The following is a 23,304-nucleotide window of genomic DNA, read 5'->3' on the forward strand; positions in this document are numbered from 1 at the left end:
ACACATGTTCCATTGAGTGAAAGACACAGTGCATTTATTGGACTAAAATGTGCCATGGACGCTTGGTGCTTTGATGGTGTGAAGTGGAAAAAAAAATCTTGGTAGGTACTCGGCAGCCCTCACAGCCTGCTTGTTTTCCTCTGTGCCTTTGTTTGCCCTTTGATGGGGTCGAATGACCTAAGAGTATCTCAGACCACACATGATGTCCTTCAGGAGCCTGAACTGAGCCTCTCACTGTCATTGGGTGTCAACACCTACACTGTGCAAATGTTTTACCTAGAAGTAACGCAAATCCAAACCGTGAGACGTACAAGTTTGTTTTGGAAATATGCATTTTTTGGGGGGAAGTCACAGTCTTTATAACCTAGTCTCAGAAGTGACATCCCACCATTTTTGCAATATTCCACTCACTAGAAGTAAGGAAGTCACCAAGTCCAGACCATACTTGGGAGGGGATTACACAAGGATGTGAATACCAAGAGGTGGGGGTCATTGGGGGGCCAAATCGGAGACTACTGTAGTTTGTCCTCTGGCCCCCGATGATTCACGTCCCTTCCACATGCAAAATACATTCATCCCTTTCCAAGGTCTGAAAAAGTCTCATTCCATGACAGCATTGCCTCGAAGTCCAGAATCTCATCTAAATCAGGTCCAGGTGTGAATGAGACTCCTTCAGTGTATTCCCTAAGTATGGCTCCTTAAGTTCTATTTGTTTCCCACCAGTAGATCTGTGAAAGTTGAGACAAATCTGTCCCCAACACACCCAACATACGATGGTGCAACTACTGCTACGGACATTCCATTTCTTCTTTTTTATTTTTTTCTTAATTTTATTTATTTTTGGCTGTGTTGGGTCTTTTTTTGCTGTGCGCAGGCTTTCTCTAGTTGTGGAGAGTGGGGTCTACTCTTCGTTGCGGTGTGCGAGCTTCTCATTGTGTTGGCTTCTCTTGTTGCAGAGCATGGGCTCTAGGCGCGCGGGCTTCAGTAGTTGCAGCGTGCAGTCTCGGTAGTTGTGGCGCGCGGTCCCTAGAGCTTGCAGGCTTCAGTAGCTGCAGCGCATGGGCTCAGTAGTTGCAGTGCACACGCTCAGTAGTTGTGCTCGTGGGCTCTAGAGCACAGGCTCAGTAGTTGTGGTGCACAGGCTTAGTTGCTCTGTGGCACATGGGATCTTCCCACACCAGGGATCAAACCCGTGTCCCCTGCATTGTCAGGCAGATTCTTAACCACTGCGCCACCAGTGAAGTCCCATTCCATTTAGAAAACGGGGGAAATGGTAGACACAAAGGAGTCACTGGTCTATAGCTATTGTGAAATCCCGCTGGGCACATGGAAGTTCCTGGATTAGGTTTCAAGGCCTGGGAATAATTCTCCATGGCTCTTGGCTCTGCTCTCTGGGCTCTTGGTCCCATCCTCTGTGCCTTTCTTCCTTTTTCATGAAAGGTATCACATATTTGCAGCTGAGTAGTTTCCCCAGTCTGCTTCCTGCCAGTAAAATGTTGGGGGTCCAATGGTTTCTTTTCATTTTGTACTGTCTCTGTAACCAGCTGCCAGTGACAAATGGTTCCAAGAGTGGGGCTTGGTGTGCCTCTGCTGTCGGTAGTTTGGGCGCTCAGCAGTTGTTCTAGCCAGACTGGCCTTGGTGAAAGTCTATATTATAGAGCCCGTGCCTAAACTCCATGCATGCTGCCACGGCCAATTTGTTCAGGAGTCCCTTGGGTAAAGAACTGAGGTTGGCTGACATCCACAGGACAGGACATCTTGTCCAACTCATTGAGATCTTTCTCCATAGTGGATGCTCTCTGGTGCTCATTTATGTGGGATGTGACTGTCTTCACACTCTCTGCCCATTCCAAAAGGGACATCCATATGACTCTTCCCCAGACCTCCTCCTGGAACAATATTTCAATCCTCTTCTTTCCAAGTCCTTGACCACCTAGCCAAATCATTGCTAACTACTCACGAATCAGTGGTATCCACACCTCTTAACCATCTCTGCAGCCAGGCAGTGAGAATTTCCCTTCCCATTGTCCCCAGGATCAACCCTAAGTGGGGCTATCACACTGCAGCTAGACATGTCCCGCTGGTGCCAGCATATTATGCAAAAGCATCTGTGAACCAAGCTTGAATATTGTGCCTCTGAGTCACCTGGTCACAGGGAGCGCCCCATGAGACTCAGGTGTGAGAAAGGGACGGCAGGGCAGCCAGTGGGGATATGAGCCACCCGTTCAGGCAGCTTTCACTCTGTTTGGTGGCAGAGTGCCGCTGCACATAGACAGCCTCCTGGCTTGATGGGACCGTTCACGCCTGTTGCCGTGGCAGCTCAGCCTGCACAGGTCACGTGGTGTCCTGTGTCCGGGCATTCATTCACAAAATAGATGCGTTTTTCCGTTTTTATCCTTCTCTGTGTCTGGGATTCCTATTATCACAATGTGGCCACTTCTGATATTACCCTCCATTTCTTTAGCTTTTAAAAAAATATTTTCTATCTCTTTATTCTTACCTGTTGATTTCCAGAAGAGATCCTCGGCCTGATCTTTCCACTCACTACTTGGTTCTTCATATGCAGCTCTCCTACCCATTATGCCCTCTATACATACCGTGTGTGTTCCCATAACGTGTCCAGGAACCAGCAAACCACAGGATGGGATCTGCGATCCCCTGGGCCCAATGTGAGAAGGACTCAGGCTGACTCTTCACGCATGACTTTATCCCTCTCTGACTGGTGGACCATGGTGACGTCTAGGTCACAGGGGATTAACTCAGAACCAGTATCCAGTCTATTTCAAAAGGTCTGGGTATTTCCCTGTCCCCAAGGCACAATCACATTGGCTGCAGCTTCTCCTGCAATCTTCCAAAACAGTTGTTAATAGCTGGGCTGCCCTCTTCTAAGTGGTGATTCAGGGTCCTAGGCACCTTCTGTGTAGATGGTCTGCCATCTTCAAAACGTGGCTGCCATTGTACTATTGTCCTCTATATCCCAGCCAACTGGTTGCCGTCTGGGGGCCGCAGGAGCACTCGCCCACCCCTAGCTACCCCGCACGATACTCCGCAACCCGCTGACCGGGAACCTCGGGCCGTCGGTGCAGCCGCTGCCTCGCGCGAGTGGATTCCAGGGGCCGAGAGCTGGACCTCGCGAATGCACTGGACGCTTCCCTCCCGCTTACTGGAGCGCTAGCGGGGTCACAGGCCGCCACCGCTACCGATGGCTCCAGACCGGAAATGTGCATTTTTGTCGTGACTTTGACAAACACGTTCTGAGTGCCTGCTGTTGGTGCTGGGCTAGGTGTGGGTAACACGAAGAAGGGGACAGCCAGTGTTTTCAAGGAGCTTCCAGTCCAGGCAGTAGTTTGTAACCAGAGATTGTGTTCAGTGTCACCTGTGAAGTTAGGAAGGCTTACTCACAGGTTCTGGTGCTACTTTCCAGTGATTCTGGTTCAGTTGAACTGGAGAGGCCTGGGCACCTGTGCTTCTACAACAAAATCACCTGACGAAGAAAGAAATTCTTCTCTAAGAACCACTGGAAGAGACAGGTAAAGAATAAAGTATTATCAGAAGTTAACATATTGTAGGCTCAGGATACAGTAAGTGAACCCAAGAGTGACATCATTTTTTAAATTATGAAACACATATCTATATAAAATTCATAAAACATACATGCACAGCCCAGTGAGTTATTGTGAAGTGAACACCTTTGTGAATACTATCAAGAAATAGAGTATTGGGAATTCCCTGGCTGTCTAGTGGTTAGAACTTTGTGCTTTCACTGCCAGGGCCTGGGCTTAATCCCTGGTCAGGGAACTAAGATCACACAAGCCACATGGCCTGCTCCCCACCCAAAAAAAAGAAAGAAAGAGAGTATTGCCAGCATCCGAGAAGCTCTCCCTGTGTCCCTTCCTAGTTACAACCCTTCCCAAGTTACAGTAGCCTGACTCTTGTTCTTCTTTATATTTTTACCACTGATGAAGGCATCCCTAATCAGTATAGTTTAACTTTTGTCAGTTTTGAACTTAAAGAAATTAAATCCTACTGCATCCTATTCTTTTGTTATCTTTTGATCACCATTATTTGTAAAATTCATCCAAGTTGTTGCATATAGCTGGCTTGTTCATTTCCATTACTGCATAGTAGTAGTACATTATATGAATATACCACAATCTGTGTGTCTGTTCTCTTGCTGATGGATATGTGCATTGATTATCATCTTTGGCTACTGATCCCATTCTATGAGTGTGTGTGTGTGTGTGTGTGTGTGTGTGTGTGTGTGTACGTACGTACGTACTCTGGTGCCCATATACAGCAATTTCTCCAGGGTATTTTCCTGGGGTGGAAACATATATGATGTATATGTTGTCAGCTTATCTATCACTAGATAATGCCCACCTGTTTTTCCTAAGTGATTGAACCAATTTAAAGTACATGGAAGTTCCAGGAATATATCAAAGTTCCTGTTGCTTTACCTCCTTAGCTGGGGTGATTAATCTTGACTGGTCAGTTAAAAAAAAAAAAAAAGAGGTAAGGAGAGAGGAGGAGGAAGGCTATTTCAAGCATATAAGAAGGAATGAGAATAAGAGGGTGTGACGAGTTTGGAAGGAAAGTGCAAGTACACTGGTGCGACACTAACTTAGGAGCCTGTGGGAAAGTGGTGAGAGGCGAGATGGAAGTATGTGATATGCTGGGGAGTCTGGTCTTTTTCTAAAAGCAGTGACACAGGCAAAAGATATCAGATTTACATTTTTTTAAACATCTTTATTGGAGTATAATTGCTTTACAATGGTGTGTTAGTTTCTGCTTTATAACAAAGTGAATCAGCTATACATATACATATGTCCCCCTATCTCTTTCCTCTTGTGTCTCCCTCCCACCCTCCCTATACCACCCTTCTAGGTGGTCACAAAGCACCGAGCTGATCTCCCTGTGCTATGCGGCTGCTTCCCACTAGCTATCTATTTTACGTTTGGTAGTGTATATATGTCCATGCCACTCTCTCACTTTGTCCCAGCTTACCGCATATCCTCAAGTCTATTCTCTAGTAGGTCTGCGTCTTTATTCCCGTCTTGCCCCTAGGTTCTTCATGACCTTTTTTTTCTTAGATTCCATATATATGTGTTAGCATACGGTATTTATTTTTCTCTTTCTGACTTACTTCACTCTGTATGACAGACTCTAGGTCCATTCACCTCACTACAGATATCTCAATTTCGTTTCTTTTTATGGCTGAGTAATATTCCATTGTATATATGTGCCACATCTTCTTTATCCATTCATCTGTTGATGGACACTTAGGTTGCTTCCATGTCCTGGCTATTGTAAATAGTGCTGCAATGAACATTTTGGTACATGACTCTTTTTGAATTATGGTTTTCTCAGGGTATATGCCCAATAGTGGGATTGCTGGGTCGTATGGTAGTTCTGTTTTTAGTTTTTTAAGGAACCTCCATACTGTTCTCCATAGTGGCTGTATCAATTTACATTCCCACCAGCAGTGCAAGAGTGTTCTCTTTTCTCCACACCCTCTCCAGCATTTATTGTTTCTAGAGTTTTTGATGATGGCCATTCTGACTGGTGTGAGATGTTATCTCATTGTAGTTTTGATTTACATTTCTCTAATGATTAATGATGTTGAGCATCCTTTCATGTGTTTGTTGGCAATCTGTATATCTTAGGTGGAGAAATGTCTATTTAGGGTTTCTGCCCATTTTTGTTTGCATTGGGTTGTTTGTTTTTTTGTTATTAAGCTGCATGAGCTGCTTGTAAATCTTGGAGATTAATCCTTTGTCAGTTGCTTCATTTGCAACTATTTTCTCCCATTCTGAGGGTTGTCTTTTGGTCTTGTTTATGGTTTCCTTTGCTGTGCAAAAAGCTTTTAAGTTTCATTAGGTCCCATTTGTTTATTTTTGTTTTTATTTCCATTTCTCTAGGAGGTGGGTCGAAAAGGATCTTGCTGTGATTTATGTCATAGAGTGTTCTGCTTATGTTTTCCTCTAAGAGTTTGATAGTGTCTGGCCTTACATTTAGGTCTTTAATCCATTTTGAGTTTATTTTTGTGTATGGTGTTAGGGAGTGTTCTAATTTCATACTTTTACATGTAGCTGTCCAGTTTTCCCAGCACCACTTATTGAAGAGGCTGTCTTTTCTCCACTGTTATATTCTTGCCTCCTTTATCAAAGATAAAGTGACCGTGTGTGGGGGTTTATCTCTGGGCTTTCTGTCCTGTTCCATTGATCTATATTTCTGTTTTTGTGCCAGTACCATACTGTCTTGACAGCTCTGTGGAGGATGAGGGGGCCTCATGAACTACTCTAATCTGGGGAGAAAAGAGAGGGAACAGGGTTGAAGGGGATGGGTTCCAGAGATGCTTAGACCAAGTCAACAGTTTTGCTAAATCTTGAATATGGGGCAAAAAGAAGAGAGACAGGAGTTTTGGTTTTTGCCTGGGTGACTGTGTAGGTGGTGATTTCATTAAGTTGGGGAATTCCAGAAGAGAAGTGTTTGCAGTCGGGTGGCAGTCGTGGGGAGTGAAGTTAGTTTTAGACTTGTGGCACGTGAGACAGCTGTAGATGATCTCGCAGAGATGCTCTTTAAGTGGTTTGAACTCAAGAAAGGACTGGGCTGGCGGTGTCTCAGAGTCCGGGTGGTGATTGAAGCCGTGAGATGTGGCTGCCCACAGAGAGTCTAAGGAGGGTGAGGTGGATGCAGGGGAGAGGGGGGGTCCTGAAAAGCAGACTGAGAAGGGGCTACCAAAGAAGTAAGAGGGAAGCCAAAAGGAATTAGATCCTGGAAGCTGAGGAGGAAAAGGATCTGCAGGACAAGACTCGTGACTGGTGTCCAGTGCCCTCAGAAGATGGCAAGTGAAATTACGAGAAGGGCTTGGCATTTGGCAGTTAGGAGAGAAGTGCTTGGGATCAGGGTGTTTCAGCCCGGGGAACACAGGGAGCAAAGGTGATGCTGCAGCGAGCAGATCGTGGGCGAGGAAGTGGGAGAAACCAGGCGAGGAGCTGGGCAGTGAATGGAAGCCAAAGCACATTAGGTGGAGTGGGGCGAGGAATGAAGAGGGGTAAGATCTGTGTGTGCTGCAGCGGGAGGTACTGTATAAAGTCCCGTGCAGTTAAATGGAGGGGAGAAGGAGAATGTGCCCGAAACCTCAGCATGAGGAGCAGGAAGGACCCACATGTTGCGAGAGACTTAACATTGAATGGGAGGAGGGTACCCTTGTCACTGAAAAGGGAGAAGAGGTGGGAAAATTGGTACAGACTGAAATACATCTGTAGGGATGACATTTTCAGAGAACAAGAAATTGGGGAGTTCCTAGCTTTTAGTAGCCTCTCGCCTCTTAAATAGGAGGCAGTTCATTTGGTTGAGTAAGGATGAAAGTTAATGGTTAACAAGTACCCAGGTTGTATTACACAACTGTTGACAATTGGTTTGTCAACCTGCTAAATATGAAGTAATGCAGAGTGGCTCTGAACAGATAGTGGTAGGAAGCCATAGGCATGCCACTGGAGAGAGTCAAAGGAGGTGGAAAGACTTTCTATTCCGCACTGTGCTTGAAAACAGTAAAGGTATATAACCACTTCCTGCTTCTATCCATCCTCTTTCTATACAGAAAACAGATCCTCTTTATATATAAAAAAAAAAGTTAATTGAAGTATAGTTGACTAACAATATTAGTTTCAGGCATATAACATAGTGATTTGATATTTTTATAGATTGCACACCATACAAAGTTATTATAAAATATTGGCTACATTCCCCTTTTTGTACCTTACATTCCTGTGACTTATTTATTTTCTAACTAGTAGTTTGTAACTCTTAATCCTCTTCACCTATTTTGCCCCTCTCCCGACTCCCCTCTCCTCTGGTAACCACTAGTTTGTTCTCTGTAACACAAATCCTCTTCTATGTAGGATTCATGTGATCATAATTTACAAAACTGATCTCCCATCAATGTCTTATGGTCAAAGAACTGCTTTTAGAGACACAGAGAGGGAGAAAATGAATATGTCCGAGTGTGTGTATGTATCTCAGTTCTCTTCAGCTAAAGACCACCAAGAACATAACCTGGAGGTGAACAAGTTGAGTTTGCTACTCATTGCCGTAAGGAAGAATGGACATTATAGGATACCTCAGGGCAGCTCAGTAAGAGCTGTGAGAGCTGTCATAGAAATTGGACTTTGGTTCCAAGGAAGCAGGGACTCATTCTGTATTGGGTGCTGTCAGAGGAAGGACAATTCTGTGACTGAATATCTCATTAAATCCTACTTATAGTGAGAGCAGACTAGATTTAGGAAAAAGCTATAGTTGGTAATGAAGTGGCAGTCACTCATTGAGTGACCTTATGTTTGTGTCACTTTGTCATAGTCCCGGAATGGCTTCATTTGATATAGATATTCTGTGAGATGATATCCCACAGAAGACCACAGGTTATAGTAACATTGAGGTCTAGCTGTGAATGTTAGATCAATTCTGGACCTCAGGGACTGCTTTATTTTTCATATATCCATGTATTTTATATATATATATATATATATATATATATATATATATACATAACACATTTATATCTTTAAGTCTAATTTTAAAATGAGATGTTTATCCTTTCCTTGTTTTGGTGAGTGCAGTTTTAATATATATTGGTAAGAGTTTAAAAAATTATCTCACAATGTGTTATTTTATCTATGAATCAAGGTTCATTACTTTAGGATATACTTTTTCAGCTGTATCAGTAACATAAAATGCACTATCATTTGGAAAACTTGTTGTCTCTCTGGGGAATGAGTAGAAAACAGAAGATTCTTGCATGGATCCAAGTGGGAAGTGGGTGGTGATGAGAGCAAAGAGGAGGGGCGTTTTTAGAAATATTTAGAAGGTAGAGTGGACAGAACTTGATGTCAGAATGCAGTGTGCAGGGAAGCCAGAAGGGTGAGGGATGATGCCTAGGTTTCTAGCTGAGGAGTTTGAGTAGGAAGTGATGTTCCTCAACAGGATGGATGGAATGGAGAAGTGACAGGTTGGTGGGGGGCGGGGGGTAACAAATCTTAAACAGGAATCCCTACAGTAGCATGACTCTGGTTGGGGGAAGACTGATTGCTTCTAATCAATCTCGTACGTGCCTAGTGTCTAACAAAGAATAAGAATTTATTGTTTAACAGCAAGAGCTATAACTGCCTAAGGAACCAAAATCTTAAATGCTTTTGTCTGCATATTCTCTCCCTGTAGGCAAATCTATATATTAAAAATGAGGCCATTAAACTGCGTGTGTGAAAAAATAATGAATTCTTTTTGAGTTAGAAGATACCTTGGAGAAAATTTTAGAGTGTAATCCTTTTATCTTGCATGCCAGAAAGTTGAGTCTAAAAAGAAGTGGGTGACTTCTGAGTTTCCTGAGAGAAAAAGTGTGATTTTTCAACATAAAGTTTTGGAACTTAAAATTAATGAACATTGAATCAGTTAACCAATTGACAAATACTATAGTTTTTATGTTTTACTTAGTGAAAATTAAGCAGAAAGCTACATGAATAATGAACACGTTATTTTAACTACTAGATATCCTTTCTCATTTAAGTAGACAATGAAAAGGTTGTCTATTTAAACTATTTTAAATTCATATTCTTCCATTAAGGAAAAAATGCTTGCGGTATGTTTCTTTGAGCTGTCAAAACTCTTCCTTCATTTTTGCAGTGCTTTCATTAATTGAGTAAATGATCATATAACTGAATATGTGAATTTACTCAGCTATGTGAATTTAGCAGTAACTTTTCTTTGATTAGGGCTGAAATCTATAATTGGAAAGAGGAAGAAGACAGTTTTATTTCTTTATGAGAATGTATTATCTTGTGATACAGTTAGTTCTTCCAGAATGAGACATTAAAAATTAAATTAGTTAATGGACTTTTGGAAGTAGAGAGTACCTTAGAATTCACCTGGTTCAACAACATCCCTTTACAGATACTGATGTTGGGAAGCAAAGTGTAGGGACTTCCCTGGTGGTCCAGTGGTGAGGACACTGCGCGTTCACTGTTGAGGGCGCGGGTTCTATCCCTGGTTGGGAAACTAAGTTCCCGTAAGCTGCTCTATCCAGGGTGACATTTGACCAGAATAAAACCCAGATCTCTAGTTTCTCCGTCTAGTGCATTTCATTCTAATGTATGCTGTTCTCTCAAAACCAACCTAGATGCTATTGAAAAGAAAGGGGAGTGGGTAGAATGTAAAACCTGTTAAGTTGAGGATTCACTTAATGGGTGTCTAGCATTTTTGCTTCATACAAAATGCTCCTGTGGTGGGGATAACCACGTTGATAAAACTGCTTTTTGCTTTTTAGGTGAGAGTTACGTGTGTGCGTCGAATGAACCGTTTCGTAAAGTTGATTACACCAAAAACATTAATCCAAACTGGTCTGTGAACATCAAGGGAGGGACCACCCGAGCCTCGGCTGCTCCCTCCACAGTGAAGAGTGAAGTGAAGGAAAGTAAAGATTTCATCAAACCCAAATTAGTGACTGTGATTCGAAGTGGAGTGAAACCTAGAAAAGCTGTGCGGATCCTTCTGAATAAGAAGACTGCTCATTCCTTCGAACAGGTCTTAACAGATATCACCGAAGCCATTAAACTGGACTCAGGAGTGGTGAAGAGGCTCTGCACGCTGGACGGGAAGCAGGTAGGATGTTTCCAGCCCCACGCTCTCTGTCTTACTTTTAAACTCTTCCTGTACCACGGTGGTTACATAGTTAATATGAATTTCATAGTTCCCTAGAAGTTATTCTAGCAGTGCTAGTTGTGAGGGGCCTGTGTGTGTCGGCCTTTATCATGAAAAATGTAAGTGGCTTACCTGTCTCTTTACCCAAATATCTCAAAAGTAAATGTAGAAAAATCTATCATATACTTCTTATGGCTATTGGAAGGGAAATGTAAACTTCTTCTTCTTTTTTTAAATTGAAATATAGTTGATTTACAATGTTGTGTTAATTACTGCTGTGCAACAGAGTGATTCAGTTATACATATATATACCTTTAAAAATATTCTTTTCCATTATGGTTTATCATAGGATATTGAATATAGTTCTTTGTGCTATACAGTAGGACCTTGTTGTTTATCCATTCTATATAAAAAAGCTTACATCTGCTAACCCCATACTCACACTCCATCCCTCCCCCAGCCTTCTCCCCCTTGGCAGCCACAGTCTGTTCTCTATGTCCATGATTCTCTTTCTGTTTCAGAGATAGGTTCATTGTGTCATATTTTAGATTTCACATATAAGTGATATCATATGGTATTTGTCTTTCTCTTGCTGACTTCACTTAGTATGATAACCTCTAGTTGCATCCATGTTGCTGCAAATGGCATTATTTCATTCTTTTTTATGGCTGAGTAGTATTCCATTGTGTATATATACCACATTTTCTTTATCCATTCATCTGTCAATGGACATTTAGGTTGTTTCCATGTCTTGGCTATTATGAATAGTGCTGCTATGAACATAGCGGTGCATGTATCTTTTTGAATTACAGTTTTGTCCGGGTATATGCCTGGGAGTGGGACTGCTGGATCATATGGTAATTCTATTTTTAGTTTTCTGAGGAACCTCCATATTGTTTTCCACAGTGGTTGCACCAGAAGGGAAATGTAAACTTCTGAGAAAAGAGTGTATGTTGAAGAGGCTTCCTACATTAAATGGGATATTCTGTAGTTAAGAATAAGAACAGCTGTTGACCAGTAGAGTCCATATGGGTTTCGGTAAATCACAGAAGTAAAAAATAAAAGATATTTAATGCTTTTAGAAAAGCCTTTCGTCCCTACTTATGTATAATATAGAAAATGCATTTCAAAGAATGGTCTTTTATAGGAATGCCCATTTGAGTTTCATAGGAAACAATAGAGGTAATTAAGCAGCATTTCTAAAAAATGTACACAAATTACACAGGAAGATGCAAGCCAAATTATGGTAACAATATACCAGGGAATCTAATAGATTAAAAAAAATTGAGCAAATTGCAGGAATGCATGAATAGCAGTTATACAAGTATTGAGTTTCATAACAATCAGATTATCATTCCTAAAAAGAAACATGAGGTTTCTAAAATGTATTTTTTCCTAATTTCAATAAAGTTCAGTTGTTTAGATTTACATTGTATTAAACTATAGTTTCCAGCATTCAATTTGTTCCTTCATTCCATTTTGTTTCTTCCCTCTAACATAATTTATTTTGAAGTGTTTGGCTTTTGTAGTGCTGAGAATGAATAATAGAAAACACTGGAGTGGTGTCTTCTGGAAAAACACAATTAGTTTCTAATTTTCTAAGACCAGATCTAGTTGCTGGGTTGTTTTCATAAACATAAACAAAATTTTTAAAAATACATTCTGAAAATTCCAGTAGATTATAGTGAGTTTACAATGACTTTTCTAATTAATTAAATTAATAGTTAGGAGGCATAACGTCTCATAGCAGCCTGCCCCAAGATAGGTTCACAGTATGAATGGAAATAGACACTTTACAAATTGAGTTAATAGCACATCACAACACAAAACACCTTAAGATTCACCCTGCAAATAAGTGAAACCACAAGACAGAAAGGAGATTTGGTAAATCAAATAGCTGATTTTTGGTGGACACAGTGAAGACAGGAACTGGGGGAGACAAATATTTAAGATACCTAATGAAAGGAAAAATGAAAATCAAAGCTGAAGCAAATTAGAAAACATAAATGGCATATAAACAGGAATTCAATAAAGATTTTAAAAACTGAAACAGATTTGGAAATCTACAAATAAATGTTGTTCAGGGAAAATGTAAGTAAAATATAGAAGTTGAACAGCTAATTGAAATAGAAATCACTGAAATTTTAATAGGTATTCAAAAAAGTTATCTTTGAAAAGGCTCCAGACTAGAAATATTCATATGTAAAATTGTGAACTAAAGCACAAGAAACCCAAATCACCAACATATTAAAGAATAATGCTGTTATGAGTAGACTTATGACAGAAATTAAAGGATGGCTTACTATTAAGAAACCCATTTATACATGAGATCTAGAGGAAAAAGCATGATAGTATACACAGTCCCCCCAAAATGTCGCAAAGGCATTTGACAAAATCTACATTCGGTTAAAGATTTAGTAATAAAAATGGGAGGTGAATTCTCTAATACAATAAAAAAAGAAAAATTCCTGTCTGAAACAAAAAGTCCATGTATTGGTAAACAAATGAGTTACAGGAAGCATTTCTATGACAGTCAGGTACAAGATAAGGACGCCTGATAGAACCTAGTACTCAACATTCTTCTTTACATTCTTCCTGATTTTTATTTATAGTTTAATTGCAATTTCGATAAGAATGTAAATGAGTTTGTTTTGGAGTGAGGGGAGTGATACCTGAAAGAGTGATTTTAAAAGTTAATCTGGAAAAATAAGCAGGAAAATTTTGGAAATAATGATTAATGGGCTCTCATGCTACCAAATATTAAATCATCCTCATAACCATACCAAAAAGAAATTCCAGGTGTTTTAAAAATATAGGTGTCAAAATGAGACACAAGAATGAAAGGAAAATATGTCAATAGTTATGTTGAAATGGGAAAGGATTTTCTAAGTAGTAAAGAAGTAGAAAAATCAGAGGGAAAAGTTGATTGGTTGGACATAAAAATTAAACATTTCTAGATGTCCATGCACCCCAGTGTTCATTACAGCACTATTTACAATAGCCAGGTCATGGAAGCAACCTAAATGTCCATCAACAGACAAATGGATAAAGAAGATGTGGTACATATGTACAATGGAATATCACTCAGCCATAAAAAGGAACAAAATTGGGTCATTTGTAGAGATGTGGGTGGACTTAGAGACTGTCGTACGGAGTGAAGTAAGAAGGAGAGAAACAAATATCATGTATTAACGCATATATGTGGAATCTAGAAAAATGGTACAGATGAACTGGTTTGCAAGGCAGAAATAGAGACACAGATGTAGAGAACAAACGTATGGACACCAAGGGGGGAAAGCGGGGGCAGGGGTGATGGTGGGAGGAATTGGGAGATTGGGATTGACATATATACACTAATAGGTGTAAAATAGGTAACTAATAAGAACCTACTGTATAAAAATAAAATTCAAACAATAAAAAAAGAGAAAAAAGTTTTTTTAAAGACTTAAAGAAAATTTCTAGATGTCAAGCAAGGGTTATACGCATTTATGTTGAGTCATACTAGTTTAATATGAAAAAAACCCCACTACAATGGAAAGGTAGATAAAGGGCCAAACAGACAATTTGAGAAGATAGGATTATAAAGTGTAAGCATAAAAAAAGTTCAGTCTTGCTAATAAAAATGTGAATTAAGGCAATGAGATATTCATATTTTAAATTGACAGGTTTTTTTTAAAACAGAAAATGTCTGTTATTTTTTAATGTGCAGTGAATTGGCATTCTCAGTGATGGAAGTGCAAATTTCATAATCTTTATCGAAAGCAATTTATTATGTACAACTCAAAAATATTTTTACTATTTGAACTAGTAAATTAACTTCTAGGAATTTATCCTAAATAATCGAAGATGCAAACATAATTATGCATAAAAATTTTCATCCCAGCAATAAGAGCAGAAGATTGGAAACAATTTAAAATCTCTAAAGTAAAAAACAGTTAAATGATTTGACCATAGAATTTATATGTAGTGAGCATTGCAAATTGTGTTGGGGGAATATTTAAAGACATGGGAAAATGTTAAGTGGAAAAAGCAAGAAAAAAACTCTGTAGTATGTTTTCAATTTATGTTAAGAAAGAAGAGTGAGGAAGAAAATTTTTTTAATGAATTCAGAAGGAGAAAACATTATAGTTGCCATCAGAAATCCAGTATTTGCTGTTCTGATTTTCACTGCTTCTTTCTCATGTCTGCTTAGAAGCAGAAACTCAAGCGCTGAGAAAGAAAACAAGACTGATTTCAATCAGATTGAAGAAGTTAAAACATTGAGTTAATCGCTGAAATTTTGGCATGTGGTTATAAAATGTTAGTATCACTTTTGTCACTTTTTATGTCTTGTAAAAATTAAAGTATTATTTACCACTGCCAAGAAAAGAGATATTTTTAAACTTTGAAATAAAATGTTTATTTGGAAAAATTAGAGATTTCATTTTGATAGACAAAACTTTGGATATTATATTTTCAGATTGCCAGGTATCCTTAAAAGCTGTAGTTTTCTAGGCACTGATTCAACATTTGTACTATAAGCGGACTTACATTTAAACTTCAAGTCTGTCTTTTTGTTGGTTTATGTTACAAGTATAAAGAGTGATGAAATCTTGCTTTGAAATAGCCTAAGAGATTTTTCTTGTTCTTAAGATTAATGCAAACCTTTAAATGTACAGTGTTCATTTTGAATTTTTTCCATAAAATGATTTTTAAAAAATTATCTTCTTTCTGAAAATTTTCGAGAACAGCTTTGCTTAGGTGAAGAGAAAGGAACTAAGATGTGTTCATGAGTTGTCCCTGTACAAAATTTTAGACCATCTGCCTTGACTTTAATGTTCTTTTTCCTGGTTACTTCCTACTCAGATTTGTTGTTTTCATTTTAATTAGTCTGATCTTTGACACAGGATAGAGATGAAACAATTTATAGGTAATTCATCGTGAACAGTCAATGAGCCCATTCTGATACTTGTGCTAGAGTTTCAAGGGGCCCTGCTTATCTTTTATGGGCTTGGAAACTCTTGATTGAAGAAGCAATGGGGTGCCGTGTGCCAGTTAGCATTCATGTTGTGAAAACGATGTCCCTGAAATCTTTTCTTCCCTCAGAATGGATGATCACATCTTCCTAGTAGTATTACCTCCATTTACAAGGTCTGACTTGGTTAGTACAACTAATTGATGTATTTTATGTCTCTTTATGAAATCACTTAAAATAAAATCAAATTTCAGGATTTTATCCATGTTAACTCTTGGGTTTTCTTTAGTGTCAAGACATGGTTCTCAGCTGGGCACACTTTTACCCCTAGGGAACATCTGGTAATGTCTGGAGTCATTCTTTGATTGTCTTGACTGGAGGTGGGGATTCTACTGGTATCTAGTGGGTAGAGGCCAGGGCAACTGCTAACCATCCTGCAGTGCACAGGACAGCCACAGCATAATTCTCTGGGTCCAAAATGTCAGTAATGCTGAGATTCAGAAATCTTGGTGTAAAGTAAGTGAAATGATTCAAAGGGAAATGATACTTATTAAAATAGTATAACTTTGTTATCAGTTAGGCCACATGATATAAGTTCTGTTTATCTCAGACCTTAGAGACGTTCTCACTTTCTGTCCACTTTTTATGTAATTGAGGCAGGTGTGTTAGAATGTCATGGTTTATACTCTTGTCCAGGATTTCAAACTATTTGTCTTCGTTGTGTGAGGCTGACATACAGTTAGGTAGTTGGGTAGTATAGCTTCACAGGGGATTAAATAAAGATGTCGCAAATCATTTCACCTGTATTTAAAGAGAAGCCTAAGAAATCAGGATTTAGTCTCGTGAGTTTTAAGTATTTAATACTTAAAAGTGATAGCATGATTATCAATTTTTAAAAAATATACAACCTAGGTATTTATAGATGGGATGACTAGAAAAAAGTATTCGTAAATAGAAGTCATCACTATTCCCGTAAGTAGTTTTCTTTGAACTCGCAATTAATTTAGATTAAATGCTTGACTTTTGTGTTCCTTCTTAAAAACAAAATCTTCTTGAACTTTTAAGTTAAATTGTGTAGAAAAACAAGGTTTACTTTTTAAATTTTTTGAAAAACAGAGTGACTTTCTCAGAATAAACTGCAGCAGGGTGGTAGTTCTTTAAAAAAAAAAAATCTTTATTCTGTTAAGGAACTGAAAGATCCAAATATAGCTTTAGTCCACATGTGTAAAAAATTCTAGCTTTTAGCTTTCCCAGAACCAGCAGAGTTTTAACATAAAAGAAACATACTTAGTGAAATTTTGGAACAAGTTGATTCTTGTCATGGGCAGAGACAAAACAGACTCAAAAATTGCTAACAGTTGATGCTTTGGGGGTAAAATACTTCCAGACTTTGGGACCGCTGCCAGACTCGGGATGCCCATGTGCTGTGGGTCCTTCTTGGGGAACATGGCAACCCCTTGGAGTACATTCATCTTCTCAGCCATATTAGAGTTTAAGAAGGTTTCCATCCTCACTTTTTTAAAAGTTTATTTCACGGGTACTATACTATTAATAATATTTATTTTGTATCTTTTATTTTTCCAGCATCACATTTTCTAGTGAAGATTCATTTCTTTGTAATGACCCAACCATACTTACTTAAAACAATCTCTCTTCAAATTGCTGCAGAAAAATCACATGGTTGAATTTTTCCTTGATGTAGATGAGAACAGTTCGGTTTTAATTCTCACTCTGCTGCCAATGCATGCACATCCTTTTGTAGATAATAGAAATCCAGACAACAGTGTTTTGTCCTCTTAGATGAATTCACACCTCTGAAGTGTGGGTAGCTGATCTATCTCAAGTAATGGAAGATTTATCCCAATCAGGAATTAACAGACTGTGAGTAACTAGTGGGATTTTTCAGTACAGCTGGAGTCCAGGTATAGAAAGGTATTTTCATATGTTCTTCGATTCCTCATCTAAGCAGATATATCTCTGCCCTTAAAAAGGGGGGGAGAAGCTTACTCTTTGTTTTTTATTTAATGAACCCTTTTTTTCAAAGAGTGATCTGAAAAGTGGGAAGAAAGAAGAAAGCATTTAGATATCCCTCTTCAAGTAAAGTTTGTGTTTTGCCATTTTGATATCCATGGTGTAGGCAATTTCCCCTGACCTTAAATAATACCTTGTCCTTTTTAATGGGAAACTGAAGTAGAAACTAAAATCCTGTTAGTAATGATGGCAGTGGAAAATTAGGAGAAGAGATGCTTAAGAAAAGCAATTTTAGCTCTCAGTGAATTATGCAAGGTAAAGTGTAGGTGAGATTAAAATGACGTTACCACGAACTCTTTTGTTTCCTTATTCTTTTGATGTCTAAGTTGGAGTAACGCATAGAATGTAAAGATTGTATTGAATTAGTTTCATTTTGTTATAAATGAATTTTCCACTGATTATAACAATTGTTAAAATATATATTTTGTCACATATGTATTGTGCAGTGCTTAGAATAATAGATTAATTAGATAATAGCTCATCGTTTACTATGTCAGGCATTATGTTGTGCTTTACATTTGTCTTCTCCACTAATCTTCATAGCAGCCTTGAGCGTTAGGTAGTGCATTTTCCACTCAGCAGTGGGCAAGTTGAAGTAAAGAGAAATCAAGAATCATGCAGCTGGTGGCGGAGCTGGGGTTCATATCCAGAGTGTGATCCTAGATCCCGCCCTTTCCACAGCTACGGTATAAGCCACCTGTGGTCAGACTTTGGGAAAGGCTTCAGTGATAATGAGGGACAGGACAAATAACTAATAAGAAAAACAGGTTATGTCAAAAAAAATCTTTCTTAAGTGTTAGAGTGATGCAATTTTACGTGGGGTTTCTCTAAAATCTGTGTAATAATAGGTCGTGTGGTAAAATTATACTTGGAGTAGGATCTGAAAAATGAAATAATAGGTTAAGGAGTGATTATATGCTTGACAAAAAGATGACTCAGGGTTATTTTATAGATTAAAAAAAATTAAAGTATATGACATTGCAGAAAGTTTAGAAAATATAGGAAAATCTAAATGCACAATCCTTCCATTTTAGCCCTTTGTTTTCGTAATTGACTATTCCTATCAATATTTTCGTATACACATGTTTTTGTCTCTCTTTTAAGAGAAGACTACCCAGGTAAAATCAGTATATTTCTATTGGAAAAATGCAAAAAATTCAGGGAAATGCAAAGAATGAAAGATTTTTTCACATCTGCTTCCCCAACCTCACTCTACTTCTTAAAAGGAACCACCTAATAAGTTTTATTAATGCAATTTAAATGCATATATACACCTAGTTTTTACATAACATGGTTTTTATGTATAATTGTGTATCCTGCTTTTTTCACTTGTTAATCATACTCTTCCGTGTTATATAATCTGCGCATTTCATACTTAAATGACTGAATAATGGTCAATTGGCTCGATAGACTGTAATTTCTCTAATGTATTGCTGGACGTTTGGCTTGTTTCCAGCTTTTCATTCTTTTATCCTCTGATCATCTTGCTTCATGTAGATTTTAACATCATTGGATCAGTTCCTTTCTTTAGGATGGATTAAAAGAATGAAAAGAGGCAGATTAGTAGAAGAGACTCTTACGGATTTGGGGGTTTCAGAGATACAATCAAAGCTGTAGACACAAAGTTGTCCTAGTTGGCAATGCTCCTGGCATGTGCCCCAATATTTCTGAAGCTAGGAGAGGCTTAGGAGTGGATTAGACATGACAGCCAGGTATAAAATGGTCATAATTTGATTTTTTGCATGGAAAAATGTACATTCTGCACAATTCCTGTTGTGTAAATCGAAGCCTACATGCGTTCCTCTTACCACCTTTGCTACTTTCTGTTCTAGAGAGTAGTTTAAGGAGAAAAGCCAGTTGACCTGTGTATCAGTTTCATATTCAAGGCAAGTGACGACCAACTGGTCTTGAAAACGTTAAGCTTAGTAGGGAGAAACCTCTTTTTTTTTTTTTTTTTTTTTTTAAACGAATAGCCCATATTATGGTACTACATCACCTTAATCTTGAACGGAAGGACCCATCATTTCATTCAGTTTTTTGTTTCTTTTTTTAATAACCTTTGCCTAGATATCAAAAATCCCCTGAGTATATTTCTGGTATTTAGTGAAGTCAGGTAGCTTTTTGCTTTGTGGTGTTTTGACTCAGAATTGAGTCAAGGATATTACTTGCAGTAGTCACTTTGTAAACCTCATTGCTTTTGGTCATAGCTAACTTTTGGATTTGTTTTGTTGTTTTTGTATGCTATTACGAGTGTCTGCTGATCACAACTTCTACCAATATGTGTAATATATAGTATTACTTTACAAGTTTTACTAGATTTTATGAAAGGGTCATTTATTCATCATGCCTTATGGTAAAAACAAGGACAAGTGCAAAGTCAGCATGGTGTTTTAGAATGTATAATTGAGATAGGAAATTATTTAGTCCAGCTTGCTAATTTTATAGGTGAGAAATCTTTCAGGGCTCATAATAGCTTTTGAGAACCTGATGAAATCTGTGGCTCTTCTCTTCCAGTTAAAGCCTGACTCAAAATTTTGCGTATGATCAGCTTGTTTGCAGTTTAAGAAACTCTTCTTTGGCCTGTTTTACTCTCTTCCCTTTAGTAGGGGGAAGTGTTTTATTTTCAGCCTTAAAGTCATTGATTTTTCTAGAGAGCAAACGTTAAGCTTGACTGTGGTCATCCATGTTCTTAGGGTGCTGCCTCATAGAAGAGGAATTAATTGAATCTAAACTAAAAATTGCTTCATGGAGAAAAATAGTGCTAGAGTCTGTATTTGTGTTTTCAGTAACCCTGTGCAAATTTCTAGATTTAAAAATTAACCTCTTGCATTTTTCTTAAGTAAGGAAGAGCACCACATTTCAAAGCTAGTAAGACTAGCTTTCATGAATATTCTGTGTATGTGTATTTTTAGAACATTTTAATTGTACTCCAGTGAGCTGCCAGACTCCCAGCAAAGTGTTGGAAAGCTTGTAGTCATTAGAGGTTCGCCTCCACAGAAGTTTAATTCTCTGGGCCTGAGGAGTGTTAGAAATGAAGCAACACTTACCCAGAAGGAGCAGTCTGGTTTTCCTTATGCATTTCAGGCTCGTTTAAGACTTGAAACAGTAAAATTTTATTTTAAATTTTCCTTTTTTGTTTTATAATGGTTTATGGTAAACTTCTCTAAATGTGAGCGTAAAGACATTTGATTATATTTTTAAATATTGCTCTTTGTTTGCCCACATGATAAGTCATTAAATACCATTTTAAGTATGAGTTGTGGAAGATATTTAAATATCTGTGTATTGGTACTTATTAAAACTGACATTCGTTAACATGGTTGTGTTTCTGAAGGATTAAGTCTGTTAAACATTTAGTCTTTGGTATCATTTATGCTTTGTGTTTTTAGTGGTAAAATATTATGGCTACACATGCCATTGTGAAAATGCAAATTAAAAAGACAGTCTTTCTTTTTATGAAATGCAAAAGTTGTGTAAATGGAAACTTGTAAAAGCCCAGTTAGGTAACTTAATGCACATTTTAAATGTCTTTTCACTTAATACAGTAGTCCAGGCTTTCACGTGTAGATAAAAGGTTTAACTTTTCTAGAAGTTTTAAAAGTGATTTTTGCTTCCAGAGTATTCTTGCCTAGGCAGCACTAGTCAATCAATGTCTTAATCACTTCTTGAATTTCTAGGAGTTACGAGAGTTGAGGTCAGTGTGATTTGTGCCCTAAGGAGTTGATTATATGCATTGGAGTCAGAAAATACAAACTGAAGTTTGATTTAAATATATTTATTTCCTATGACTCACAATTGCATTTTAATATTGAATGAGGCAAGACTCATACTTTTGCAATGAGGGATATCATTAAAGATTTTTAGTAATGGGAAAGAAAAGACACCAACATTTAATGCCAGCTCTTGTGGCAGACTGTTTCCATGTGTTGTCGTTTAAGTCTTGGGAGCGCCCTGAGATGGTATATTGAGATATCTCTATGCAAGGAATGTTACAGACTGTGTTTACAGAACTTTGGCCCTTTGGTTTCAGTTAGACATGTTGACGTGACAGTGCACTTACCCTACAAGGTTGCCTTTGCTCCAGACATCTTTTATTTACTTTCAGAGCTAGTTTTCAAGATCCAAAGGAATATTTATCTCACCACTTTCTAATTATTCCTGATTGTTTTCCAAAATCTATTATGTAGCATGATTATTTCCTTTAGTCTTTAGACTTGGCTCAGAATGTCTTGCTAGACTTTCCCCAAAACTTATATTCACCCTCAAATGGTGAACAGTTTATTAATTTTGTTCTATGGATCATAATTCCTTACTATCATTTATTTTGTGGGTCAAGTTGTCCTAGGTTTTTCCAAGTTGGATCCTATGCCTTTTTGAGATATTTAAGAATACATGGAGAGTAAGGACCATAGAGAACCTTGTCAGGTTCATAATTAGACCTTGAGGTGAAGAAAAGTATAACAGCAATTCTGTATCCCAGAGGCAGCTCTAGACCCACTGTTCTCAGGTGTCTTCTCTCCATGTGTATCTAAGACATGTAATTTCTATTCATTGCACATGACTCCTAGTTTCTCTGCAACTCTGTCTTTGTCTCTCTTAGTATGTTTGCCATCAAACCCCTAGAAACTGGGGGCCTGGAGTAAGTCTGATTGAGTTGATTGGTTATTGTCCAATGTAAGAACATCATCGTAGACCATTATCCTCCCTGTTTTTGACCTAGAGATGGCTGCTTTTAAGGAAATGCTCACGATTTGTTGTGAACAGAACTGCTGTGGTTTGAGTCGTATGACCCTGCAGCCTATGTGCAATGAACTTGGCTCTTTAGGGACTTGTGAGTATGCAGGGCATCTAGGGGATTCAGTGACTTTCTGATTCAGTGGCTCTTGGCTGGGAGTAATTTTGCCCCAGAGGGGACATTTGGAAATTTCTGCAGACAGTTTTGGATGTTTTAACTGGAGAGGGGTGGGGGAGAGTGTGCTCCTGGCATGTAATTGGGTACAGGCCAGGGATGCTGCTGTATGTCTCACAGTACACGGGGCAGGCCTTCACAACAAAGAATTATCTGCCCCAGAACGTCAGTAGTGCTGAGGTTGAGAAACCATGGCCTAATTTAATGGATGTAAAGAGGAAAGAGATGGTGTGGTGAGGCAAATGCAGGTGGTTTTGGAATGGCCAGTGTAAGGGATGTAAGTAGATATGTATGGTTGAGTGTAGGTTTTAAAATTTAAAAGTTAGGCAAGGGACTTCCCTGGTGGCACAGTGATTAAGGATCCGCCTGCCAGTGCAGGGGACATGGGTTCGATCCCTGGTCTGGGAAGATACCACATGCCACGGAGCAACTAAGCCTGTGTGCCACAGCTACTGAGCCCATGCGCTGCAAGTACTGAAGCCCGCGCACCGCAACAAATAGTAGCCCCCACTTGCCGCAACTAGAGAAAGCCCACGCACGGCAACGAAGACCCAACGCAGCCAAAAATAAATAAATTAATTAATTTAAAAAGTTAGGCAAGGGAAGGTTATGCACAGGATACACTGCATTTCCAGGGATGTGACCCTCATCCATTAGGCTGTGGGTTGCCATTGAAGAATGGTAAGAGGATCAGGCTTGCATTTTAGAATGTTTACTC

The 23,304-nt window shown here is 38.7% G+C and overlaps 1 protein-coding gene across 6 annotated transcripts in view; it reads left to right on the top strand.

Moving 5' to 3' along the window:
- The window catches only part of DCLK2 (doublecortin like kinase 2), a 152,211-nt gene that overhangs the window by 12,243 nt on the left and 116,664 nt on the right, over window positions 1-23,304 (top strand). For all 6 annotated transcript variants that reach the window (XM_067035637.1, XM_067035638.1, XM_067035636.1 and 3 more), the window contains exon 2: window positions 10,319-10,653. In XM_067035637.1, coding sequence (XP_066891738.1) covers window positions 10,319-10,653 — 335 coding nt within the window. The remainder of the gene's footprint in view (window positions 1-10,318; window positions 10,654-23,304) is intronic.

Source organism: Kogia breviceps, chromosome 6 (assembly GCF_026419965.1).
Source record: "Kogia breviceps isolate mKogBre1 chromosome 6, mKogBre1 haplotype 1, whole genome shotgun sequence".
In the NCBI taxonomy this organism is placed as follows: domain Eukaryota; kingdom Metazoa; phylum Chordata; class Mammalia; order Artiodactyla; family Physeteridae; genus Kogia; species Kogia breviceps.